The 21362-nt window shown below is 38.9% G+C and overlaps 1 protein-coding gene across 1 annotated transcript; it reads left to right on the top strand.

Annotated features, from left to right (window-relative positions):
• Positions 1-4336: 4336 nt before the first annotated feature.
• Positions 4337-19644, top strand: LOC139718194 (serine/threonine-protein kinase Nek2-like). The gene is made up of 8 exons (XM_071629674.1): positions 4337-4432; positions 8965-9182; positions 9834-10071; positions 11078-11160; positions 11890-12016; positions 12469-12746; positions 15049-15116; positions 18661-19644. Exons 1-8 carry the CDS (start codon positions 4337-4339, stop codon positions 18903-18905), a joined length of 1353 nt encoding a protein of 450 aa, XP_071485775.1. The 3' UTR covers positions 18906-19644.
• The last annotated feature ends 1718 nt before the right edge of the window (positions 19645-21362 follow it).

Raw genomic sequence — 21362 nt, 5'->3', positions numbered from 1 at the left:
GCCCTTGCAATGCCATGTTATTAACATGACAGGCCTAGGTTGTCTCCTGGATTGAACAGGAGGCACAAGGCAAAGACAAAGGACAATACAGAAAAACATGTAAATACATCATACATTATAAAAAAAACCCACACACACTCAGTTACAGTTGCGTATACTCACAAAGATACATTTATACACAAACGAATTAAAATATGCAATACATATTTCATTTCAGAACATACCTTATTATCCAAATAATACAACTTCATCTCATTCTATTATTTTCATTTCTTTACATTTTACATAAATCGTTCTCATAAGACCTTCTATCTCTAGATCCCTCCCTCTCTCTCTCTCTCTCTCTCTCTCTCTTCTCTCTCTCTCTGCCTTCCCCCTGCTTTTCTTATACCTTTCTTTTACTCCATTACCATTAATTCACTTTACACCTTCGTAACTTCTTCTCCAAAAACTCTTCTTTAACTTTCTCAATAGAAATAACAACACCAAATCCTATAACATCACATCTAACATACTAACAATGAACTAAATCTCAAATTCTCTTTGCCTTATTATATAAACCTAAACATGAAATCATAACACTAAAAAAAAAAAAACTTTACTAATAATATAAATGAATACACAATCATCCTATCTAAAATCATCAACCGCCATACATTTATACTCATGGTAAATCGAACGCCAATACTTGTTTTCAACTTCACAGTGTAAGTAAAGCTTTAACATTCCACGTGGCTTTTTTACGTGTATTATAGATGGCATAAGAGGAAACAATAGATATATTGGACAGGGCCTGGATGTGGGGTTTCGTGTCTGCTTGTTCGCCCTGCGAATCTTAATATGGAACAGATTTTCTTTTTGTTTTCTTTCGTAACTAGTCCTCGGGAGCCAATTGCGAAGAAATGAGATCACACTTGTAACCATGGGATTCAATGTCTGCTTGAAGGGGCGCATATTTTTCTTCTTTTCTTTTATTTGCATCTGTGATATTGGGCTCAAATGGAACTGTCAACTCTGCAATTACAACTTGCTTATAATATATCTCTCTTGTTCACTATCACAATATCGGGGCGTTCTGCTGTAACCACAACATCAGGGAGTATGGTGCCACCATTCGCGCGATGACCATCTAAATCTGCATGCATAAAAATCCAAATTTCCAGTACAAGTAAAGTTATCGCTGATAACATTCTTCACATAATTCAAAATGCTGTCATATCTGTAATTATATCGCTCTTGTTCCAACGCTTTTTTACAATTGTTTAAGTGATCACTATCTTGTGTATTGTTCCTTTGGGAAAAGACGCACTCAGAAAGATGCTCGACATTTGTATAAGGTTTCTCGTAACTTAAAGAAGGTTGATTTTGAATTGTTGAAAAAAGATATATCGTCTGTAGCATGGGATGATATGATGACAGAAACTGATGTGGAGATATTGTACAATAAGTTTGAAGAGGTGATAACTGGTATTATAGACAAACATGCCCCATTGAGGAAAAAACGAATAAAGAAAAAAGAATCACCTTGGATCACTGAGCAGGTCCTCGAATTAATCAGACAAAGAAATGTACAAAAGTGTGTAGCAAAGAAATCAGGTCTGTCTGAAGACTGGAATAAGTATAAGCTACTGCGAAATAAAGTAACGTATGAAATTCGGAAAGCAAAGAAAGAGTATATTGCTAGCTGTGTTGAAAATAGTTGTGGTACCTCTGGTGACGTATGGAAATCATTGAGTTATGTTTTACCTCGTAAACCGCGGGCTGAAAGAATAACGTGTATTGCAAATGAAAACAGGGACATTTATGATAAAGTTGAGATAGCAGATAGCTTCAATAAGCATTTCACAAACATTGGCAAGGTTATTCAAGAGAGCATTGAAGTCAATGATGAAGATGGGAGCAATGACCCTGGAATCGTTGATAACGGAAATGATTTTAAGTTGAAAAAGATAGATGAGAAAGATGTTTTGAGCAGTTTAAATAGTCTATCTGTTGATAAAGCAACTGGTTTGGACAATATTCCCGCTATCGTTTTGAAATCTATAGCTGATTATGTTTTTAAGCCGTTGACATATATATTTAATCAGTCAATACAACAAAGTAAGGTGCCGTTGTCGTGGAAACGATCGCGTATTACGCCAGTCTACAAGGGTGGTGAGAAAACTAATATGAGTAACTACCGACCTATATCAATATTATCGATTATCACAAAAATTATAGAAAAGTTAGTATTTGATCAACTCTACGGATATCTGCAAATGAATGATTTGCTTAGTGAGCACCAGTCAGGCTTTAGGCCAAACAATTCCACCATGACTGCCTTGCTTACCACCACTGAAGACTGGCTTGATAATATGGACAAAGGCAACTTTGTTGGGATAGTAACCTTGGATTTAAAGAAGGCGTTTGATACAGTAGACCATGGTATCCAAGAAATTACGTATGTATGGTATCAGTGATGTTGTTGTTGAATGGTTCCGAAGTTATCTTACCAGTCGCACACAATGCACTATCATCAACGGTGTACAATCTAGTCCACGGACAATCACATGTGGAATACCACAGGGGTCAAATCTGGGCCCTTTACTTTTTGTTCTATACATAAACGATTTGCCTTTATCTGTAAAGAAATGCAAGGTTTCATTATACGCAGATGACACCTGCCTGCACTACTCGTGTAGTGATGTGAAGAGATTGACGGGCGTTTTAAATGAAGAATTGGTGAGAATACATAGATGGTTAACCAGAAATAAGCTCGCTCTTAATGTTACAAAGTGTGAATTTCTTTTAATTGGGTCAAGAAAGAAACTCAACTCAGTGGAGCCACCATGTATTAAGATAAAGGACACTGTTATTACTCGTGTTTCAAATTGTAAATATCTGGGTGTGCAAATTGATCAATATTTAGAGTGGACAAATCACATCGATTCATTGTATAAAAAATTACAAACCCTTTTATATTTGTTAAAAAGAATTCGACCTTATATAACAGAGCAAATGGCATTGATTTTCTATAAAACTATTATTCAAAGTAGGATTGATTACTGTAGTATAATCTGGGGAAACGCGGGGAAAATACGTATTGATAAAATTCAGAAATTATTGAATAGAGCATTGAGAGTTTCTATGAATGTAAAATGGAGATTTTCGAGTGAAGCATTATTTGATTTGATACAAACAAATGCAAAGTTAAAGATAGATACATTTATTGAAAGAAGTGATAAACAGTTATTGTATGTGATGTATAAAATTGTAAATAGGATTATGCCACAAATTGTATGTAATTTATTTCTATTTAAGCAGACTACTTACATACTGAGAAAAGGAATATTGAAACTAGATGTACCACACCCAAGAACTAATTTTAAGAAACGTAGTGTAACATATCGAGGCGCTAAATTATGGAATAATTTATCAGATGATGTAAAGCAAAGTGTATCCTTTCTTACATTTAAACATAAGGTGGATAAATTATATACGTAGTAATTGTTTGCATAAACTGTAGCACTGTGCATTAATCGTTTTCCTTTGTTTTTTTTCAGTATCATTCTCATTTTCTTTATGTAGTATGCATGATTTCCTATGATATGTTTTTGAGTGTCTGTTTGTTTGATTTTTGTATTTAATTTTTTCTTCTTTTTTTAAAAGTTTCCTATACTATGTATAAAATGTTGTATTTTGTAATTGTATGATTTTTTACTTCACGGACTCACAGAAGAACAGCCATTGGCTGAAGTGAGTGACCCGTGGTGAAATAAAATAAACTCAAACTCAAACTCAATTGTTCAATACGTGGAAAAGTGATAATAAGTCGGGGCCCCGAGATAATAAGTCGGGGCCCCGTGATAATAAGTCGGGGCCCCGTGATAATAAGTCGGGGCCCCGAGATAATAAGTCGGGGCCCCGAGATAAAAAAAAAAAAAAATAATCATTTCATGTCCCCTTAGGGGCTCCGTACAAAAGCGTGTGCCTCAGAAAAAAAAAAAGTGATCCAGTTCTGTGAGAGATCTCTTTTCCTATCTTCTTCTCTTCGTACGGTACGTGATTACTTGCACACCGCGCAGGTAGCCAAGCAGAGAGCATTGTATATCAGCCAATCACGGACTCCGGTACCCGAGCTCATTCAAAGCGCTTGATTTGGATTCGAAGCCGAGAAAGCAAGCAAGCCTAGCGCATCGCTCGTAGTCTGTGTTGCATGCATGCTGTACGTAGCTAGTAGCTGTGTAAATGTGTACTTGTGTGTAGTACATGCACTTTGTATCAACGCTGGAACGCTGACATTCGTGGTATTTATACATCCGCATATCTGTGCAAATTGCAGTGAGTTTGCATCAAGATGCCTTCAAAATTAGAAGACTATGAAATACTGTACTCAATTGGGAGTGGATCTTATGGGAAGTGCCGGAAAGTTCGCCGCAAACTCGACGGCAAGGTAAGTGGAAAGCTTTATCACCATGACAGGAAGTGCTATTGAGCTTTCGACGCCGGACCACAACAGCTGCCAGCCGCCACATAGCCACAGAATCGCCCGCACGCTACGGGGACCGAATGCTTGAAGAGTATGGCTCGCGCTCGCCGGCTCGGCCGCGGCCGCTGGCGCTGGTGAAAAGCACGGCTATCTATCTGGGAGATATGTCTTCTTCTTCTTCTGATTAAGTCTGCCTCCTTCAATAGACCGAAGATTCTTGCAGACTGGTGCTATTTACATTATAATACAATTTATTTACAGATATTTACAAGCACATAGAAAATTTGACGAAAATACTAGCCACTGTGATCATCACCGTTAGACGGTTTCGAAATGATCCCACAGATGGCGCTGAAACAATTTCTGACGACAGGGAATTCCAGTTCCTTACAGTTCTTGGGAAGAACGAATGGCGATGCGATTCAGTTCTCGAATATGGTACCTGATAGGAGTGAGGTTGCGAGGCTCTCGTTAACTGAGTAGCCTGTTTGATGATATAGTCCTGTGCTGAAAGAGGAGTGAGATTATTGTGTATTTTGTACATCATAATTAGCCTGTCATTTTCTCTGCGCTGTTCCAGAGTGGTCCAATTAAGTTCTTGTAGCATTTTGGTGACACTCGAGGTGTTATGGTAGCGATTTTAAGTGAATCGCGCAGCTCTTCTCTGGACCATTTCCACTTGGTGGATTAGGTTCTTGGTAGATGGGTCCCAAACTGTGGAAGCATACTCAACAATTGGTCGAACCAACGTTTTGTAAGCGGTGGCTTTAACATCAGAAGATTTTATGCGAAGATTGCGTTTTAGAAATGCAAGCACGTTATTGGCTTTATTGACAGTATCAGTTCGGGAAACCCACTCACAAGGGGGGCCCCTCCTTATAAGTAACCCGTCCCCCTTATAAGTAACCCCGTCCCCCTTATAAGTAACCCCCGGGGCACCCCTTATAAGGAGTCTCCACGCTTTTTTGCAATGCAACGCGAAAATGAAAGGACTGCGGCAATTCGCTTGATTATGTCCATAAAGCTTCACAAGTTTCCTAGTTACTCACGAAATTTGAGCAAAATCGGTTTGAGGCATCATATCTAAAATCATGGATTTAAATGCGATGTCAAACGACCCATGCAAATGCTGTAATGCGAGCGATTACTGGCGCGAGTGTCGCCAGGCGCGGCGGCGCGGCAATGCTTGAGTGCAGACGTGGCGACTGAGTACACTCAAGCATTGCCGCGCCGCTGCGCCTGGCGACACTCGCGCCAGTAATCGCTCGCATTACAGCATTCGCATGGGTCGTTTGACATCGCATTTAAATCCATGATTTTAGATATGATGCCTCAAACCGATTTTGCTCAAATTTCGTGAGTAACTAGGAAACTTGTGAAGCTTTATGGACATAATCAAGCGAATTGCCGCAGTCCTTTCATTTTCGCGTTGCATTGCAAAAAAGCGTGGAGACTCCTTATAAGGGGTGCCCCGGGGGTTACTTATAAGGGGGACGGGGTTACTTATAAGGGGGACGGGTTACTTATAAGGAGGGGCCCCCCTTGTGAGTGGGTTTCCCGAACTGGTATTGTTGATGTGTTGGGTCCACTTCAAATCAGAAGTGATGGTTACACCCAAGTACTTCACGGATTCAACAGATTCAAGAGGGGCGTTATTTAGATGATACACGTGTTGCACCTTACTTCTTTTCCTGGATATTGTCAAAACCTTACACTTATCTGTGTTCAAATCCATCATCCATTTTTTCGCCCAGTCACCAATTTTGTTTAGGTCCTCTTGAAGATTTTGCGTATGATGTTGATTGTCGATGGTTATGTAAGAAATTGCATCATCGGCAAAAAGGCGAACCTTTGACGCGAGACCATCAGGCAAGTCATTGATGTAAAGTAGAAAGAGGCAAGGCCCAAGAACCGACCCCTGAGGCACTCCAGATCCTACCGCTACTGAAGAAGATTTAATACCATCCAAAACAACCCTCTGACTTCTTCCATTGAGAAAACTTTGAATCCATTTCAGATTTTTCCCCCTGATACCGTAGTAGTCCAGTTTACGTAAAAGCCGCTCATGTCCAACCTTGTCAAAAGCTTTTGAAAAATCCATGACTATAACATCCGTTTGACGTCCTGCATCCAAATTCCTATGTAAATCGCTTGTGAAACCAAGTAATTGTTGTTCACATGACATGTTCTTACGGAAGCCATATTGCAGGGGAAAAATGATGTTATTTTCGTCCCCGTGCTTCATAATTTTGCTGGCTAAAACGTGCTCCATTAGTTTACAGCAAATACATGTCAGCGAAATGGGGCGGTAGTTTACAGGAGTAGATCGATTGCCTTTCTTGTAGACTGGTACAACATTTGCTTCACGCCAATCATTTGGTATTTCACTTAATTCATATGACAACCGGAATATATTGCAAAGAATTGGAGCCAGAATTTTTGCCAGCTGCTTCAAGACTCGTGGAGTTATACCATCCTGTCCAGGGGCCTTACATGTCTTCAAACCACAAAGCAACTTCTCTATACCCTTTGATGTAAACAAAATATCCTCCATTTCTTCAAAGTCTGAGGTTTCCGGTAGTAAGTCATTCGGTATGGGAGTTTCCTTGGTGAAAACACTTTCGAACTGTTGGTTCAATGCTTCAGCTTTTGCAATTGGATCAGTGATCGTAATACCATCACTTTTCAGTTCTCTTATTCCTGTATTATCAGTTCTGTTGTGTTTGATGAAGCCCCAAAATCTCTTCATACTCTCAAATTCTGTGGTATCTTCATCGATAGAAAAAAGAGATTCCACATAATTCCAATAAGCCCTCCTTAGCTCCTGTTGCAGTGATTTCTTAACTGCTTTCAACTCTTCCTCCAATTGAAAAGGGACTACCCCGTGGTTTCTCAATTTCATGTTCCGACTTTTTTTGTTCAACCTATTTCTCCTTTTGATCAACCTTATAATCTTGTTTGAAATTCAAGGTATGTCATTCTTTTTGGATGTCATCTTATGTGGAACAAACTCTGTCATTCCCTTCTCTATTCCATTCTTGAACATAACCCAAGCCTCATTCACTGAGCAAAAGTCAAGCTTATCTTCAATTTCCTTGCCTACACCTTGCATGAAATCAGCAAATTTCTCCCAATCCGCTTTGCTGTAGATGTTGATTTTCCTTCTTACTAGCTTCTGGCGAGTTGGACAACCAGCAATCGTGAGAATTGGGCAATCATGATCTGAAATGCCTGGTACAACTGAGACATCAGTGACTAACGTTGGATTATTTACTAGGAATAGATCAAGGACGTTTTCTTTCCTGGTTGTTTCCGTAACTACCTGCGTTAACCCATGGTCATCAAGCATAGAACCAAAAGCATGATGAAGCGCTGGGTGATGACATGCTTTCACCTATCTTGTTTCCCAATCCCATCCAGGTAGGTTAAAATCACCTCCTATGACTACCATATGATCGCGATTCAATTTACACAGGGATCGTTGAAGCTCTGCAAGACTCTCTTCGTCATTTTCATGAGGCCTGTAGTACGCAGCTATATGTAGAGTCTTAGATCCCGCCATATTTAATTTACACCAGAGAATTTCACAATCTGTTTCAAGTTCAATTTCTCTTGTAGCTAGAAGTTCTCTCTTAGTAGTAATAAATACTCCACCATGAGGGTCACTAGGTCTATCTCTTCTCTCGATATGATACTGATCAGTTGGGAATACCTCATTATTATTGACTGATGATGATAACCATGATTCAGTACCAATGACAACTTCTGGATCATGTATTTGCGTCAGGAGATGGAAAGACTTTGGCAGTTGACATTGAGGATCTTAATGGATCGGGAGATAGACGTGATAGATGGATGGGTGTGAAAGAGGTTGATGATTGATATTGGTGATTTAGGCACACTATTCATTGAGAGTATAACTCTCTTAGTGCCAGCTGTGCTTTTTGTTTATTTTCTGTGCTATTTTATCACAAGGTCTGCAGTGGCGGATCCAGAGGGGGGCGCAACCGGCGCACGCCCCCCTTTAATTTTAGTTAAAAACAAAAGAAATAAAAAGAAAAAAAATGAAATGAAACCCGGAAGTGGCACCAAAAATATTAGTTGCGCCCCCCCCCCCCCCCCCCCCCCACCTTTACAGAATTCCTGGATCCGCCCCTGGTCTGGTTCTATAAACGGTTAGACATTTGATCTAGCTCACTGCATGATTCATGAACGTAGTTCTACAATCATATCGTATGTAGAGTTTATGTGTGCTTGTGACTTGTGTAGTAACCCTTCTCAATCTGTAGACCAATTATGTAAGTAATGTAACTTACAAGGGATGATTGATATTCTTTATTCTTGAATGTTAAATTTGTTGTATTTCACTTTTTCCTTTTTTTTTGTTTCAACTGACCTTTCTTCAGGTACTACAAGTACAAGTTTACAGTGTCAGTTGTATACAGTACTTGTATATGTTGTGCAAGTAACTTTTACTCATTTTCAAACTTTGACAGATTCTTGTTTCCAAGGAGATTGACTATGGCTCCATGAGTGAAGCGGAGAAGCAGATGCTGGTATCTGAAGTGAACTTGCTCCGGGAGCTGAAACATGAACGCATCGTCCGCTACTACGACAGAATCGTTGACCGATCCACCTCTACCATCTACATCATCATGGAATACTGTGAAGGCGGAGACTTGGGCAGCCTGATTTCAAAGTGCAAAAGAGATAGGTACATCAGAACAAGTGTACTAGTACTACAATTTCCACTATTGCAATTTTCATCAAGCTGCAGCATGTAGGTATCAAGATGTGTTTCTTTGGAATGCAACTTTCAGTTGAACCAACCTTTTTTCCATGCAAACAAATATAAATTGCTATGTGCTGCTCAATTCACATCTGCAATACAGCTCCTTGCCTCACATAACTGATGATATGAACTTAGAAAAGAAATTCTTCAAGTAAGACTGTCAAGAGTTATTTTATTGTGTGTGTGCAAAATGGTTTGTACAATCTGTATATCTGTGAAAATCATCAAGCAATGTTCAATTTATATGACACACACACACAAAAATTTGGAATCAATGCAGTATATTTTGTATTTTGTTACCTTTCACCAAAATTTTTAGAAATCATTTGCTGATAAAAATCATCTGTACCTTGTGTTCATTACTTCCGAAGGGTCCTCTATAGAGGGACTATAGCTGGAAGTATTTGTAACTTGGGGTACAACGAGAGTGGACGGGATTGAAGTTACCGTAATCACATATAATTGAATTAATTTTGGAGAGCAGATTTGAAGGTCGTGCTGCATTTGATGTTCACTGTACTCGTATAGACCCTATTTATTATAAATTTATTTTATTGGCATATGTCTGCACAGGAAACTTTTGGAAGAGAGCTTCATATGGAAGATCCTACAGCAGTTGACAGTTGCCCTGCAGGAGTGCCATCGGAGGGGCAAAGGTCGTGCCATCTTGCACCGCGACCTGAAGCCAGCCAACGTCTTTCTTGATGCCAATCATAATGTGAAACTGGGTGACTTTGGACTTGCACGGGTGCTTCACCATGACAACAGCTTTGCCAAGACCTTTGTTGGGACACCATACTACATGTCACCGGTTAGTGTTCTTCCTAGAGCTAAAAGGGCTTTAATGTGACTGCTGCAACTATGCATTAAATTCTCTTTAATTATTGAATTTGCTTTTTGATACAAGGGCTCATTTAATGTTCCGAAGTTTACACAAGAAAACCTTGAAGAATTCCTGCATTCACTTCTCTCCTTTCAAATACTGGTAATGCTGAATTTCTCCAATTTCAACTTCAAGAATGTCCAAAAATAACCCTGTTATATCCGGGGATGACAGCATACACATCGTCATACTAGTGTACTTAGAAAATGCAGCATGCATGTACCTATATGGGAAACAAGCAATGCCCAATGAGTTGAGTGACTTTAATCTGAAGAGTACTAATAACTAAGCTCAATGTAATCGCTTGAGTAATGCTGTCAAACTGTAGCACCTTTTAAGAAATTGTATGTGTTTCATGATAATAAGCAGGGCAGTAAGGGGCCGTTCACAATTATCAACATTTTCACAAGCGTACAAACTGTACGCTGGGAGGGAGGGGGTCAACACCCGGCGTATGCTTTCCAATTTCGAAAAATGTCGACACAAACTGAAAAAAGGCAGGCCAAGCAAGAACTGAACACAGTGAAATTAATGCCAAAAAAAATCAACATTTTTCTTCGCACACGTTAATGGGGGAGGAGGGGGGTCTTGAAAAGTGTATGGTTTGTACACTTGTGAAAATGTTGATAATTGTGAACAACCCCTAAGTTGTGTTGTGCTTAGGCCAACTGTCAGATGCTTGTTTGTGGGTTTCTTTTTATTTATTTATTTATTTATTTTTTTTTTTTTTGGGGGGGGGGCTTGTTCTTCAAACATGCTTTGAAAATACATACATATGCATTTTGGGGATTCTGAGTTATTTTGATTAACGAACGACATGTAATGATTTACATTAAATAAAAGCAAAGAACTGCATGAGTTAAGTTGTTTGTTTAATGCTTCTAAATACATGTAGATGTGATATTGTTTCTACTCCTATTCTCTTTTTTTTCAGGAGCAAATGAACAGACTGTCCTACAATGATAAATCTGACATTTGGTCTCTAGGATGTCTCATCTACGAGTTGAGCTCTCTGAGGTAATTTAGATTTTCAGCAATTACTGCATTGTTGCCTAAGAATGCAAAAGTGAGCTTCATCTTTGTTGGCAGTTTATGCTGGTGCAACCAGTAAATGTCAACAAAATGTTTTCTTTATGGATAGCATTTGACTTTGCTTCCTGATATAACTTTGACATGTTTTGCAGTAAGCAGTGGAATCACTGCTTTAATACTTTGGTTCCTCCACTTTCAGAAGCAAATATGTATGCTATAGTAGTAATGGGTCTAAGACTTCAAAGTGTAGATGCTGTAAATAATCAAATAATTTTGTTGGTGGCTAAAATGGAATGCCTTTAATAATGAAGTAGACTGCCTAGGTACAATGTACAGCTGTAGACTATTTATATCAGGATGTTGTATGTAGAAGTAATGGAAGATATTTCAGGATACATTTGTCTTTCTCTGGTAGACATGCCAAGATAATTTAGGCTGAATATAGACACATCTGCCTTTGAGCTGATTTTCCATTGCAATGAATATGAGCTACTTTTGTGGTTACAGATGTAAAGATGTGCACGGTATGAATGTAAAACGTGGCAGATTTTGAGAATGTATTGTTTCGTAGTCATGTGTGATGATGTTTTTCATACAGTCTTTTCTTCAGTTGGTAGGGAGTCAATTTAAGTCATACTTTTTGAATGAAGTAAGCTTTGTTCATGGTTCATTGTAAAAATATTCAGTTTTATGTGCATCTGTTTACATTTCCAGTCCTCCATTCACTGCTGCCAATCAGGCAGCACTCGCTGTGAAGATCAAAGATGGTCGCTTCAGAAGACTACCTGCAGAGTTTTCAGATGAGCTAAATGACATAGTCAGCAGCATGCTAAGAGTGAAGGTACCACCAAATTGCCACTTTGAATTTGTGCAAAGATCTGTTTGAGGAGGTTGATTTTAGCAGCACATGTTGTGTTAACACAAGGTCAAAGTGTCATAATTGATTATATGGATAACATATGAAGACCACATTTACTATGAAATGCTGTAATCTTGCCTGTTTCTATTTTTATTCATTTTTTAGAGAAAAGTTTATCTTTTTAAATGTTTTCACCACATTTTGAAGGCAAATTTACATTTGATTCTGTATGAAAATAAATCTACTGATTCATATGAAAAAACCTCAAGCATAGTAGTTAAGAATGCTGAACTTAAATGAGATAAAACTTTGAAAAACAAAAACAAAAAAACAAAGATAGTGTTAAGTCTATATGAGAATTATGTTGTCAGTATTTTCATACCTGTTTTAACTGAAATCATGGAGATCTACAATCACTGTTTTCCCTTTAACAGCCCACTCTACGGCCATCAATAGATGAGCTGCTAGCACATCCAAGGCTCGCACCCCGTGCCGCTTCCCCAACTGTCACCACGGAAACGCCGACCAATCCAGAGCAGGATGCCCTACGGAGGAGAGAGGAGAGTCTCCGCAGACAGGAGGAGGCCCTACGCGCCAGAGAGCGGAAAATGGACGAACGGGAAAGGAAGCTGAACGAGAGGGAGCGCGACTTGGACCTGCGGGAAAGGGGCGTGTCTGTCAAGGAGCGTCTAGCCAATGAAAAGCTTTCAAGGTATCTAACACAGTTTGCATTAACGAGTGCCCTCTCATCCCATATGCTTTGTTAGTATTCAAACCTGACAAAGAACATTTATCAATCCTCTCTGATTGAAAAGTCACAAAGAATGGAAGTATAGAGACAGGGCTTTACATAATTTTTCTTTTTCATTTGTAGTCAGGTTCAAAGATGAATGTCCCATGCATGATCATAGTGAGGGACTTTTAAAGAGTCCAGAAAAGACAATGCATGCAACGGTACAGCCTGAAATATTTGCCTATGTAACTGGCATATTATAATACTATTGCTAATAGCTTGTTATGATGCCTAGAACATTTGCCTGCAGTGTCATGAAGCCTCAAGTGGAAGGGACCACAGGACTGAGGGTTTCAGAACTCACTTCTGAATACTTTGATAGATAGCTAGCAAGAATTTTACTCAAGCTGAATGGAGATGAAATGTTGTCTTTGAATGAACTGGTAACCTTTGTGATTGCTTTCACAAGTCTGGGTAACAAATGTGAAAATGCTTTTCAGATTTTCAGCAAAGCATGTGGATGTGGATCTCCTTCTCCGGAGACAGGATGTGGTCATTCACCCTTTGAAAGTAAATGCTTACCAGTCAACAGTGTGAATGCGTGCAGGGTTCATTGAAGTTTCCCATGGCTTTTATTGTGTCTTGTAAGGTCTGCAACAAGCATATCCTGGTTTCGCAGAACAATATAGGCAGGGGACAAAGGAGGGGTGGTAAAGAGGATTAAAGGCTGCCTCCAAGAACAACAGTCCAGGGTTCACTGATCAAAGGAAGTTCATTGGCCATGTCTAGAAAGAGGATGAAACAATAAGCTTTGTCAGCCATAAAAGCACCATTGCCTTGTGTTGGATGGTGAAAGCAGCCACTGGAGGAGACCAAAACTATTTTACAATACCATTCACTCCTCAAGCTAAACCATTTTAGGGAATCCAAGCTCTGTATTAGTAACTAAGGTTGAAGATTCTTGGTGACATTCACTAATTATACAGTGCTTGTATTTCAATTGTTATTGGATGCCTTTTTATACCCCCGCCAAACGAAGTTTGAAGGGGGTATATAGGAATCAGCGGACGGTCGGGCGGTCGGGCGGTCGGGCGGTCGGTCCGTTGCAAACCTTGCGTCGCGAACTACTTCCTCAGTTTTCAACCGATTCCCATAAAACTTGGCACAGATGTGTGCCTTGGGTTGTAGATGTGCAAGACGTATTTTTTGACAGTACCCAAAAGTACGTTGCCATGGTAACGGCATATTATGGGCAAAAATGGGTACAAATCTTGCGTCGCGAACTCCTCCCACAGTTTTTGATCAATTTTTATGAAATTAGGTACAGATGTTCATCTGAATATGTTAATGTGCAAGACACATATTTCCGCAGTGGCAAAAAGTGCGTTGCCATGGTAACGGCATGTTATTGGTAAAATATAGGGCAAAATGCTTCATGGCAAAACTGCTTCATCAGTGTTCTTCCAATTCTCATGGAATTCATATTGAATGTTTGTCTTAGGATATAGGTCAGCATGACACATTTCTTGACAGTGACAAAAAGTATGTTGCCATGGTAACAGCTCACATATCATGAGCCAAAATGATGGAAAATTTTGTGTTGCAAACTACTTCCTCAGTTTTTGCCCAATTTGCATGAAACTTGGTACAGATGTGTGCCTTTGGTTGTAGATGTGCAAGACGTATTTTTTGACAGTACCCGAAAGTATGTTGCCATGGTAACGGCATATTAATGGCAGAAGATCAAGGAAAGATCTTGCGGATTTAACTACTTCCTCAGTTTTTTGACCAAAGCTTATGAAATGTGGCACACACCTTGATCTTGGTGGGAAGATGTGAAAGACATATTTTTCGGACGTGTCGGAAGCTGCGTTGCCATGGTAATGGCATATTAATGGTGGAAGATCAAGGAAAGATCTTGTGGATTGAACTACTTCCTCAGTTTTTGACAAAAGCTTATGAAATGTGGCACACACAATAGTCTTGGTGGGAAGATGTGCAAGACATATTTTTCGGACGTGTCGGAAGCTGCGTTGCCATGGTAACGGCATTTAAATGGCAGAAGATCAAGGAAAGCTTATTCCTTGGGTAAGACTGTCGTCACGGGGCGGGGGTATTAATCACCTTAAGTGATATTTCTAGTTTAGTCTGATTTCTAAAGATGAAACTGCTCGCAGAAAGACAATGCTGCATACATGATACCATATTGTACCATACCTCTGTGTACATGTCTGTATGTTTACTAACGCCTTGTGTTTATCAACCCCGTTTGACTGTGTAGGGCTGAGGAGCTATTGCAGTGCAGGAATCCAAAGCCCAGCCGAGTGACTGAGCTGCGCAGCCAAAAAGGTAGGATCTCGCCCAGTCTCGAACAGCAAAATGAGTTTCCATTTGTGTGTGCAAGGTACATAATGAATGTGCCAGGTAGGCAACCCTGCCTCCCGTATTGATTGCCAATTGAAGCCCTCCTCCACGAAGTATGAGGGTCTGAAGAGACCAGTGCCAGATGGAATGTCCACTGTCCCACTATGGAGCTACCTGTAGCTCCGTTGTCCCACTATGGAGCTACCTGTAACTCCGTGGTCCCACTGTTGGGTCAGTGTGTCATCATAGTATATGTACCCGAAGAATGTTATGGTGTCAAGCTCGCAGCAATATCGGCTCTGCAGTGATTATGGACTTGCTGAAACAGAAGATCTGCATGTAATACTTTTGTGACGGTTACTTTAACGACTGGACAGCATTGACTCCAGCATGAAGTTTACTTGTTGATGTCGAGTGTGCTGCTTAAATGTTTGTATGTTGTAGGTGTGTTTTGCAAGGGCAATACAGTATGTGTGTAAGAGAAACAAAGAAAATACAGTTGTATTGATGTTGTAGAATTGTACCTTTATACATACATGTACGTGTATCTGCTGTAGCACTGTGTCTGTGGTTCTAAAGTTTTTATTCATTAAAGTGACAGACGTCTATTACTTTTGAGTTACTCACCCAATTTTTTGAAGCAAACAAAGGCAACTTGGCCATTTATTATCATTTACAAAATTTACACAATTTACAGCAAGGACAGACATTCTAAAAATAGGGAAGTGCGAAGGCACATAGAACTTTTGTTTCTTCATGGACTGATCACAAAAGGACTCACAAAGTAACAATTTAGATTGATTATTTCTAGTAGTCAGTTGATATGCATTTGGAACGTTGGTCGAAGACATAAATTTCATTGCTGTTCGGCTGAAGAATGATCGTTAAAACCAGAAAACGTCGATCTAACTTGAACGAAAACTCGAATTTTCAAGTGTAATTACAGCGAATTTTCCAAGCACAGAAATTCGCGTGTAAGCAAGATGGCGGTGACTAACAAATTGAGTGGCGCGCGCACTAGCGGGATCTCATATATGACGTAATTTCTCACGAAATTATGATATAAAATGTTTTATGTAATTAAGCCTTTAGGTACTAGTATCATGGAAGTGTGTGTGAGAGAGAAATATCTTTGCATTTAAAGTGCAAATTAAAGTGTTTGCATTTAAAGAAAGGGTTAGTGTTCAACCGTGTGGAAGACCTTGTCAACTCTTGTGTTCGTGAGGCCCTTCAATACATTTTGACTCTGATGAGATGGCAAGTGTTTCTACTCATGTACAATGCATAAGATCAACTGAAAGGAAGCCTTCTCTTGAATTAAAACAGATTCATATATCTTTTCCTCTGTTTTTTTTTTTTTTTTTGGGGGGGGGAGGGGGAGTGCCATCTGTCTGGTCAGATAGGACTGAAAGTACTGTATGGATGGATGGATGGATGGATGGACTCATAGTCATGTGGGCCATTGAATGAATGACTCAGTGCATATCTTATTATTACAGGGTTTTACCAGATGTGATGACTTGATGCACTAGTAATTCACTGGTTTGCAATCATGTTGTATAGTTAACATTACCATTGCTTGATATGAATATTGATATGGATACATGGAGATCAAGAAATGACAGCATGATTATACATGTACTGGGAAATGCTTCTTCCTTTTCCCCATTCTTTGTGCATGAGAATATTTGACATCCAAAAGAATCTGATTTCCAAAGACACTCTACCCATGTGAGCAATAGATGTAATACATCACAAGCAACTCTAGTATTAAGTCGCAGCATTTTGAATGTAGGGGAAAGAATTAATTGAAATGTGCCTCGTGTGTAGTTATATTTGTGTCTACTGTAAAAGTGGATATTTTCGCGTGACTAATTTTTCGCGCTTGGCCGGGTAAGAAGAGTTTCGCGTGTTTTTAATTCCGCGGAATCAAGACAAAACATACAGGAACATATGGCAAGCAAAAATATTCGCGTGCTTTTATTTTCGCTTTAGTTTCTGGTTGCGCGAAATGCGCGAAAAATTCCACTTTTACAGTAATCTGTAAACAGCGATACTAGTATTGTATATTTTGTTCAGTGTTTGTTTTCTTTCTTTTTTTTCTTGGCAATATCATGTACACATAGCATTGCAATTGCACTAAATATATAATTATTTGTACCGGGTACTTCAAATGGATTAAAAAGAGAAAGTGGAAGAAATTATATGATTGCCTGTAATGCACTCTTGTGGGTGTGTGGATCCCTGTCAGTAGTCAGCTTACTGAAATGCCGGCAATTACATTACAAAATGCGGGTGCACTCCCGTAATGACGAACACATTTATTACAAAATTCTGGTTACGACTAAGTAAAAATTCAGGCCGCAGCGTAATCCACTCTATGTATTTTAATTGTTTATTTCGATATATCGAAAGAGACTTCGTTTTAACGGGAGTCTACTGTAGCAAAATGTTGACAGGAGATTATGTAAGGAGAGTCAAAGAAGCAGGGAATATTGTGAATTGTTCTGTGAGTGATGTTGGGAATGTACATGTAATTGTGAAGTGCCAATCCTTTACCCAGTGTACTTCATGTTTTATTTATTACTGATGCATGATGCACAAAGTATGGTACTGTACATCAAACACAACATGTACAGTGTATTTCAAACCAATTACATTGCACATACAATACATGTACACACACACAAATCAAAATAGCAATGTGATTGGTTGACAAGTACATGTCAGGGTACATGTAACAAACCACAGATTGTAAGTTGGATTACATCAGCACAGCCCACACAAATTTCTATTGAAGAAAGTTTGGTGTGTGTGTGTGTGTGTGTGTGTTGTTGGGGTTTTTTCCCCACAAAAAAAAATAGAAGTGCAGATTCTGCATAAAGTGGATGATTAACACTTACCGAAGGATTACTTACTTTTATCAATAAATTTTGCTGTAGACTTGCATCAATACACATGTACTTTACTGCAACTTGATACTTTGTGCCTTCTTTCTGCATTGTGTGTGTGTGTGTGTGTGTGTGTGTCTTGCAACTCTTTGTTCATAAATTCAAAAAGGCTATCCAAAGCATACAACTGTACATGTACATAACTGCATACTTTGTACAGGTATGTACATAGGTACAGTGGACTCTGTTTTTAGGAATACTGTAAATGTACAAGTACAGTACTTACAAGGCAATTTCAGATTATAACAAGTGTCTGATCATTCCCATAGTTCAAAATGTTTTTATTTCATTATTTTTCAAGATTTGATTCACCATAAAACGAAATGTGGTTTGACAAAGTGACTTTGAATTATGGTCCCAAACAGATTGTTATTACATGTATTAGAGTCTACTGTACTTCCCTTGTGTAACCCCAAAACTTTGGTTACAGAACTATTTCAAGGTGATTGAGACCTGCATGTGATTGCCAATACACTGTATAAACAAAAAAGAAATTGTGCCAGGTAAAATGCAGGGTGTCCTGCGGAAAGATTACCTTAATCCGTTTCCTTCTGCCTGTCTCCCATTTGTGTGTTTAGACTTCGTCGACGACATTCATCCAACCAACCTGAAAGCCAAGAAGAAGGTCCACTTTGTGACTGGAAAGGAAAACCAGCCCCCATCCAACAACCGGGATGAAGTCGTCATCACCACCTCCGACAACACCAGGGTGACGGAGCTGAAGGAGCGCCTCAATCAGGCAAAGCTGAGGAGCATCGCCCTCCGCAACGCAGAGATGGCATCAAAACTCAAGAGCAAACAACTCCTCTCCATGATGCGGTGAGGGTACATCCACATCATTGATGCCCTCTGGAGAGAACAGGCTGAGGGAGCTGCAATGTACAAACTGTTACTTGATTGAAGAGCATCTGGAGAATGCCGTCGGCATGGCAACTCATCTTCCAAAGTTTTGATATGGTGTGATAACTGATTGCTGCAAAAGCTTGCAGTCATAAGTTTCTGGCCAAAATTAGCAACAAGAAGTGAGGGTTACAGTCAACAAATATACTGTACATTGTATTGGTACCCCCCCCCCCCCCCTTTCAATTAAAAAAAAAAGGAAAAAAATAATTATTTTGACACTACAATGTACTGTATTTGTTTGACATTCTGTGAGGCAGTAGCTGCCTGTTGGCAATTGGGTGCTATTACATGTATTTGTAATACAAATGTACAGTATTATTGATGTTATTTGAATATCCACTAAATGGTAGGTTGAGGGTTGGATCTTTTTTCTTCCACTTTTTTAACCTTCCTTCAGAACAGGAAGCTTTAGTACTGATCAGTGAAATAATTGTTGCCATTGTTGTAGTGCAATGACATGGCTAGGATTAACATGTGTTTTCTTATGTTAATAATGGCGGAAAATTTTTACCATTAGATGTTTGTCAAAATTAGTATGTATCATGTTTATGATGCTAATTTTAACATGAATTATGCAAATGTGCAATGGATTAACTTCCATATATGCCAAACCTAATTGTGCATAACATACATCAAAGAGGTGTCTTTTAATATACAACTGTATAGTATACCCAATATGTATATGTACCGGTATACATGACCAACAAACCAATTCAAACTTTTACCTTATGATACAATTAGGTTCATTTGACATATAAATTATGATGCAGTATTAGTGGATTGCAGTGAGATAGAACTTGATGGACTAGCAGAATATCATGAAATCCAGTACAGGAGAACCTTGTTGTAATGAGGTCCTAAAACCCATGGTTACCTTGTTATACAGTCTATCAGGTTTCTTACTATGTGTACTGTATGTACAGTATAAAGAAAATGTAAAGAAAATTCAACATATTTTCACTTTTTTCGCATAATAAAAGAGCACTTGACTTGCCTCTTTCTAAAGGCAGGGGGAATAACATTACCCATAACATTTGTCGGTAACGAGTCGGGGGAATGTGTACTTTTTTGAAAAGATGAAATTTTGTGAAATTCTCTTTATATTTTCCTTATATTGTTGTACGTATGTGACATCTAAGTTATTCACACACTGCAGTAGTCTTCTCATCCAGCGGTTACTGCACCAAAACTTCAAAAATTCATAACTTTTAAACGGATTGTCCGATTTTCCTCAAACTTTTAATGATGTGTTCTACTAATATTGCTACATTCTCTCAATCCTTATGTTTATGAAGGTGAACTTGTCCTTTAAGCTCGCGCATCCAATTCTCACCGATCCACTCAGTCCTGTGCATCATTTGTACATTAGGACCAGAAAAAATTGCCATGTTACCAGAGGGTTTTGTATATTCAACCTCTTTATAACAAGGTTCCACTGTACAAGTACATCTTAGTTCAGTGTGTGATGTCGTACATTGACTTCCTTTTTTTTTGCCAGCTATAGAGTGGTCTATGATACCACTGCATGTACAGATTTTAAATTTCAAAACAAAGAGGCACTTGTTGCTGTGTCTCATGTTTCAATATACATGTACTGACTAATGAACCTTCATTTTCTGCAGGAAACAAGAATTCATTTGAATATTGTTTTGTCTACTGAAATACAACTGTACAAAATAAAAATTATGTACAGTGTAATCCTACTAAAATTGAAAGAAGTCACATGTGCTGTACAAAAAACAAAAATAAAATTACAGTGTAAAGGTTTTGCAAGAATGGTTTGCAATCAAGCTTTGCATGTGGCAGAACCTGCACCAAAGTTAATCTACATGGGCATTCTACTCGTCTTTTGCAACTTTGTTTTTGCTTTCTAAACCAGACATGCACTTCAGTCATACAAGTCGTGTGCAGCTGGCCAGAAGCATATTAAGTTACATGTATGCATATAGTATACATAATGTCTAGACACTGTGAATTTTTTAGTCTGTACAGTCTCAGCACATGTTCTGGCTGTAAATACAATGTAATTAAACTTTTTAGAGGCAGAAATACTTGTATACTGTATCTTGACTTGACTTGGGTGGTGTGGTGCCCATACACTGTCCATATGCATCATAGTCAAAACTATCAATGTGTGACAGCTATACATGTATTTGTGTACAGCTAAGCTCAAGTTAATCCAAAGTTTCTAGTCCACAATTTTCTCCATTTTTTGTCTTGCCTATGAGGACAGATGAAAACCAATTTATGATTACATCAGAGCATATTTCATGCAAGTCGGTACATTTCCCTCGGCGCAAATGGATTCAGACTGTGACTGCTTAGCAACAAGAACATGGACAATTACACACAAAGATATGTCTGAACAAGAGTATAA

The sequence above is a fragment of the Diadema antillarum genome, unplaced genomic scaffold (assembly GCF_040938485.1).
Source record: "Diadema antillarum isolate AM-2024a unplaced genomic scaffold, OU_Dant_1.0 scf00000091, whole genome shotgun sequence".
NCBI lineage: Eukaryota > Metazoa > Echinodermata > Echinoidea > Diadematoida > Diadematidae > Diadema > Diadema antillarum.
This window is presented reverse-complemented; position numbering and strand designations above follow the sequence as displayed.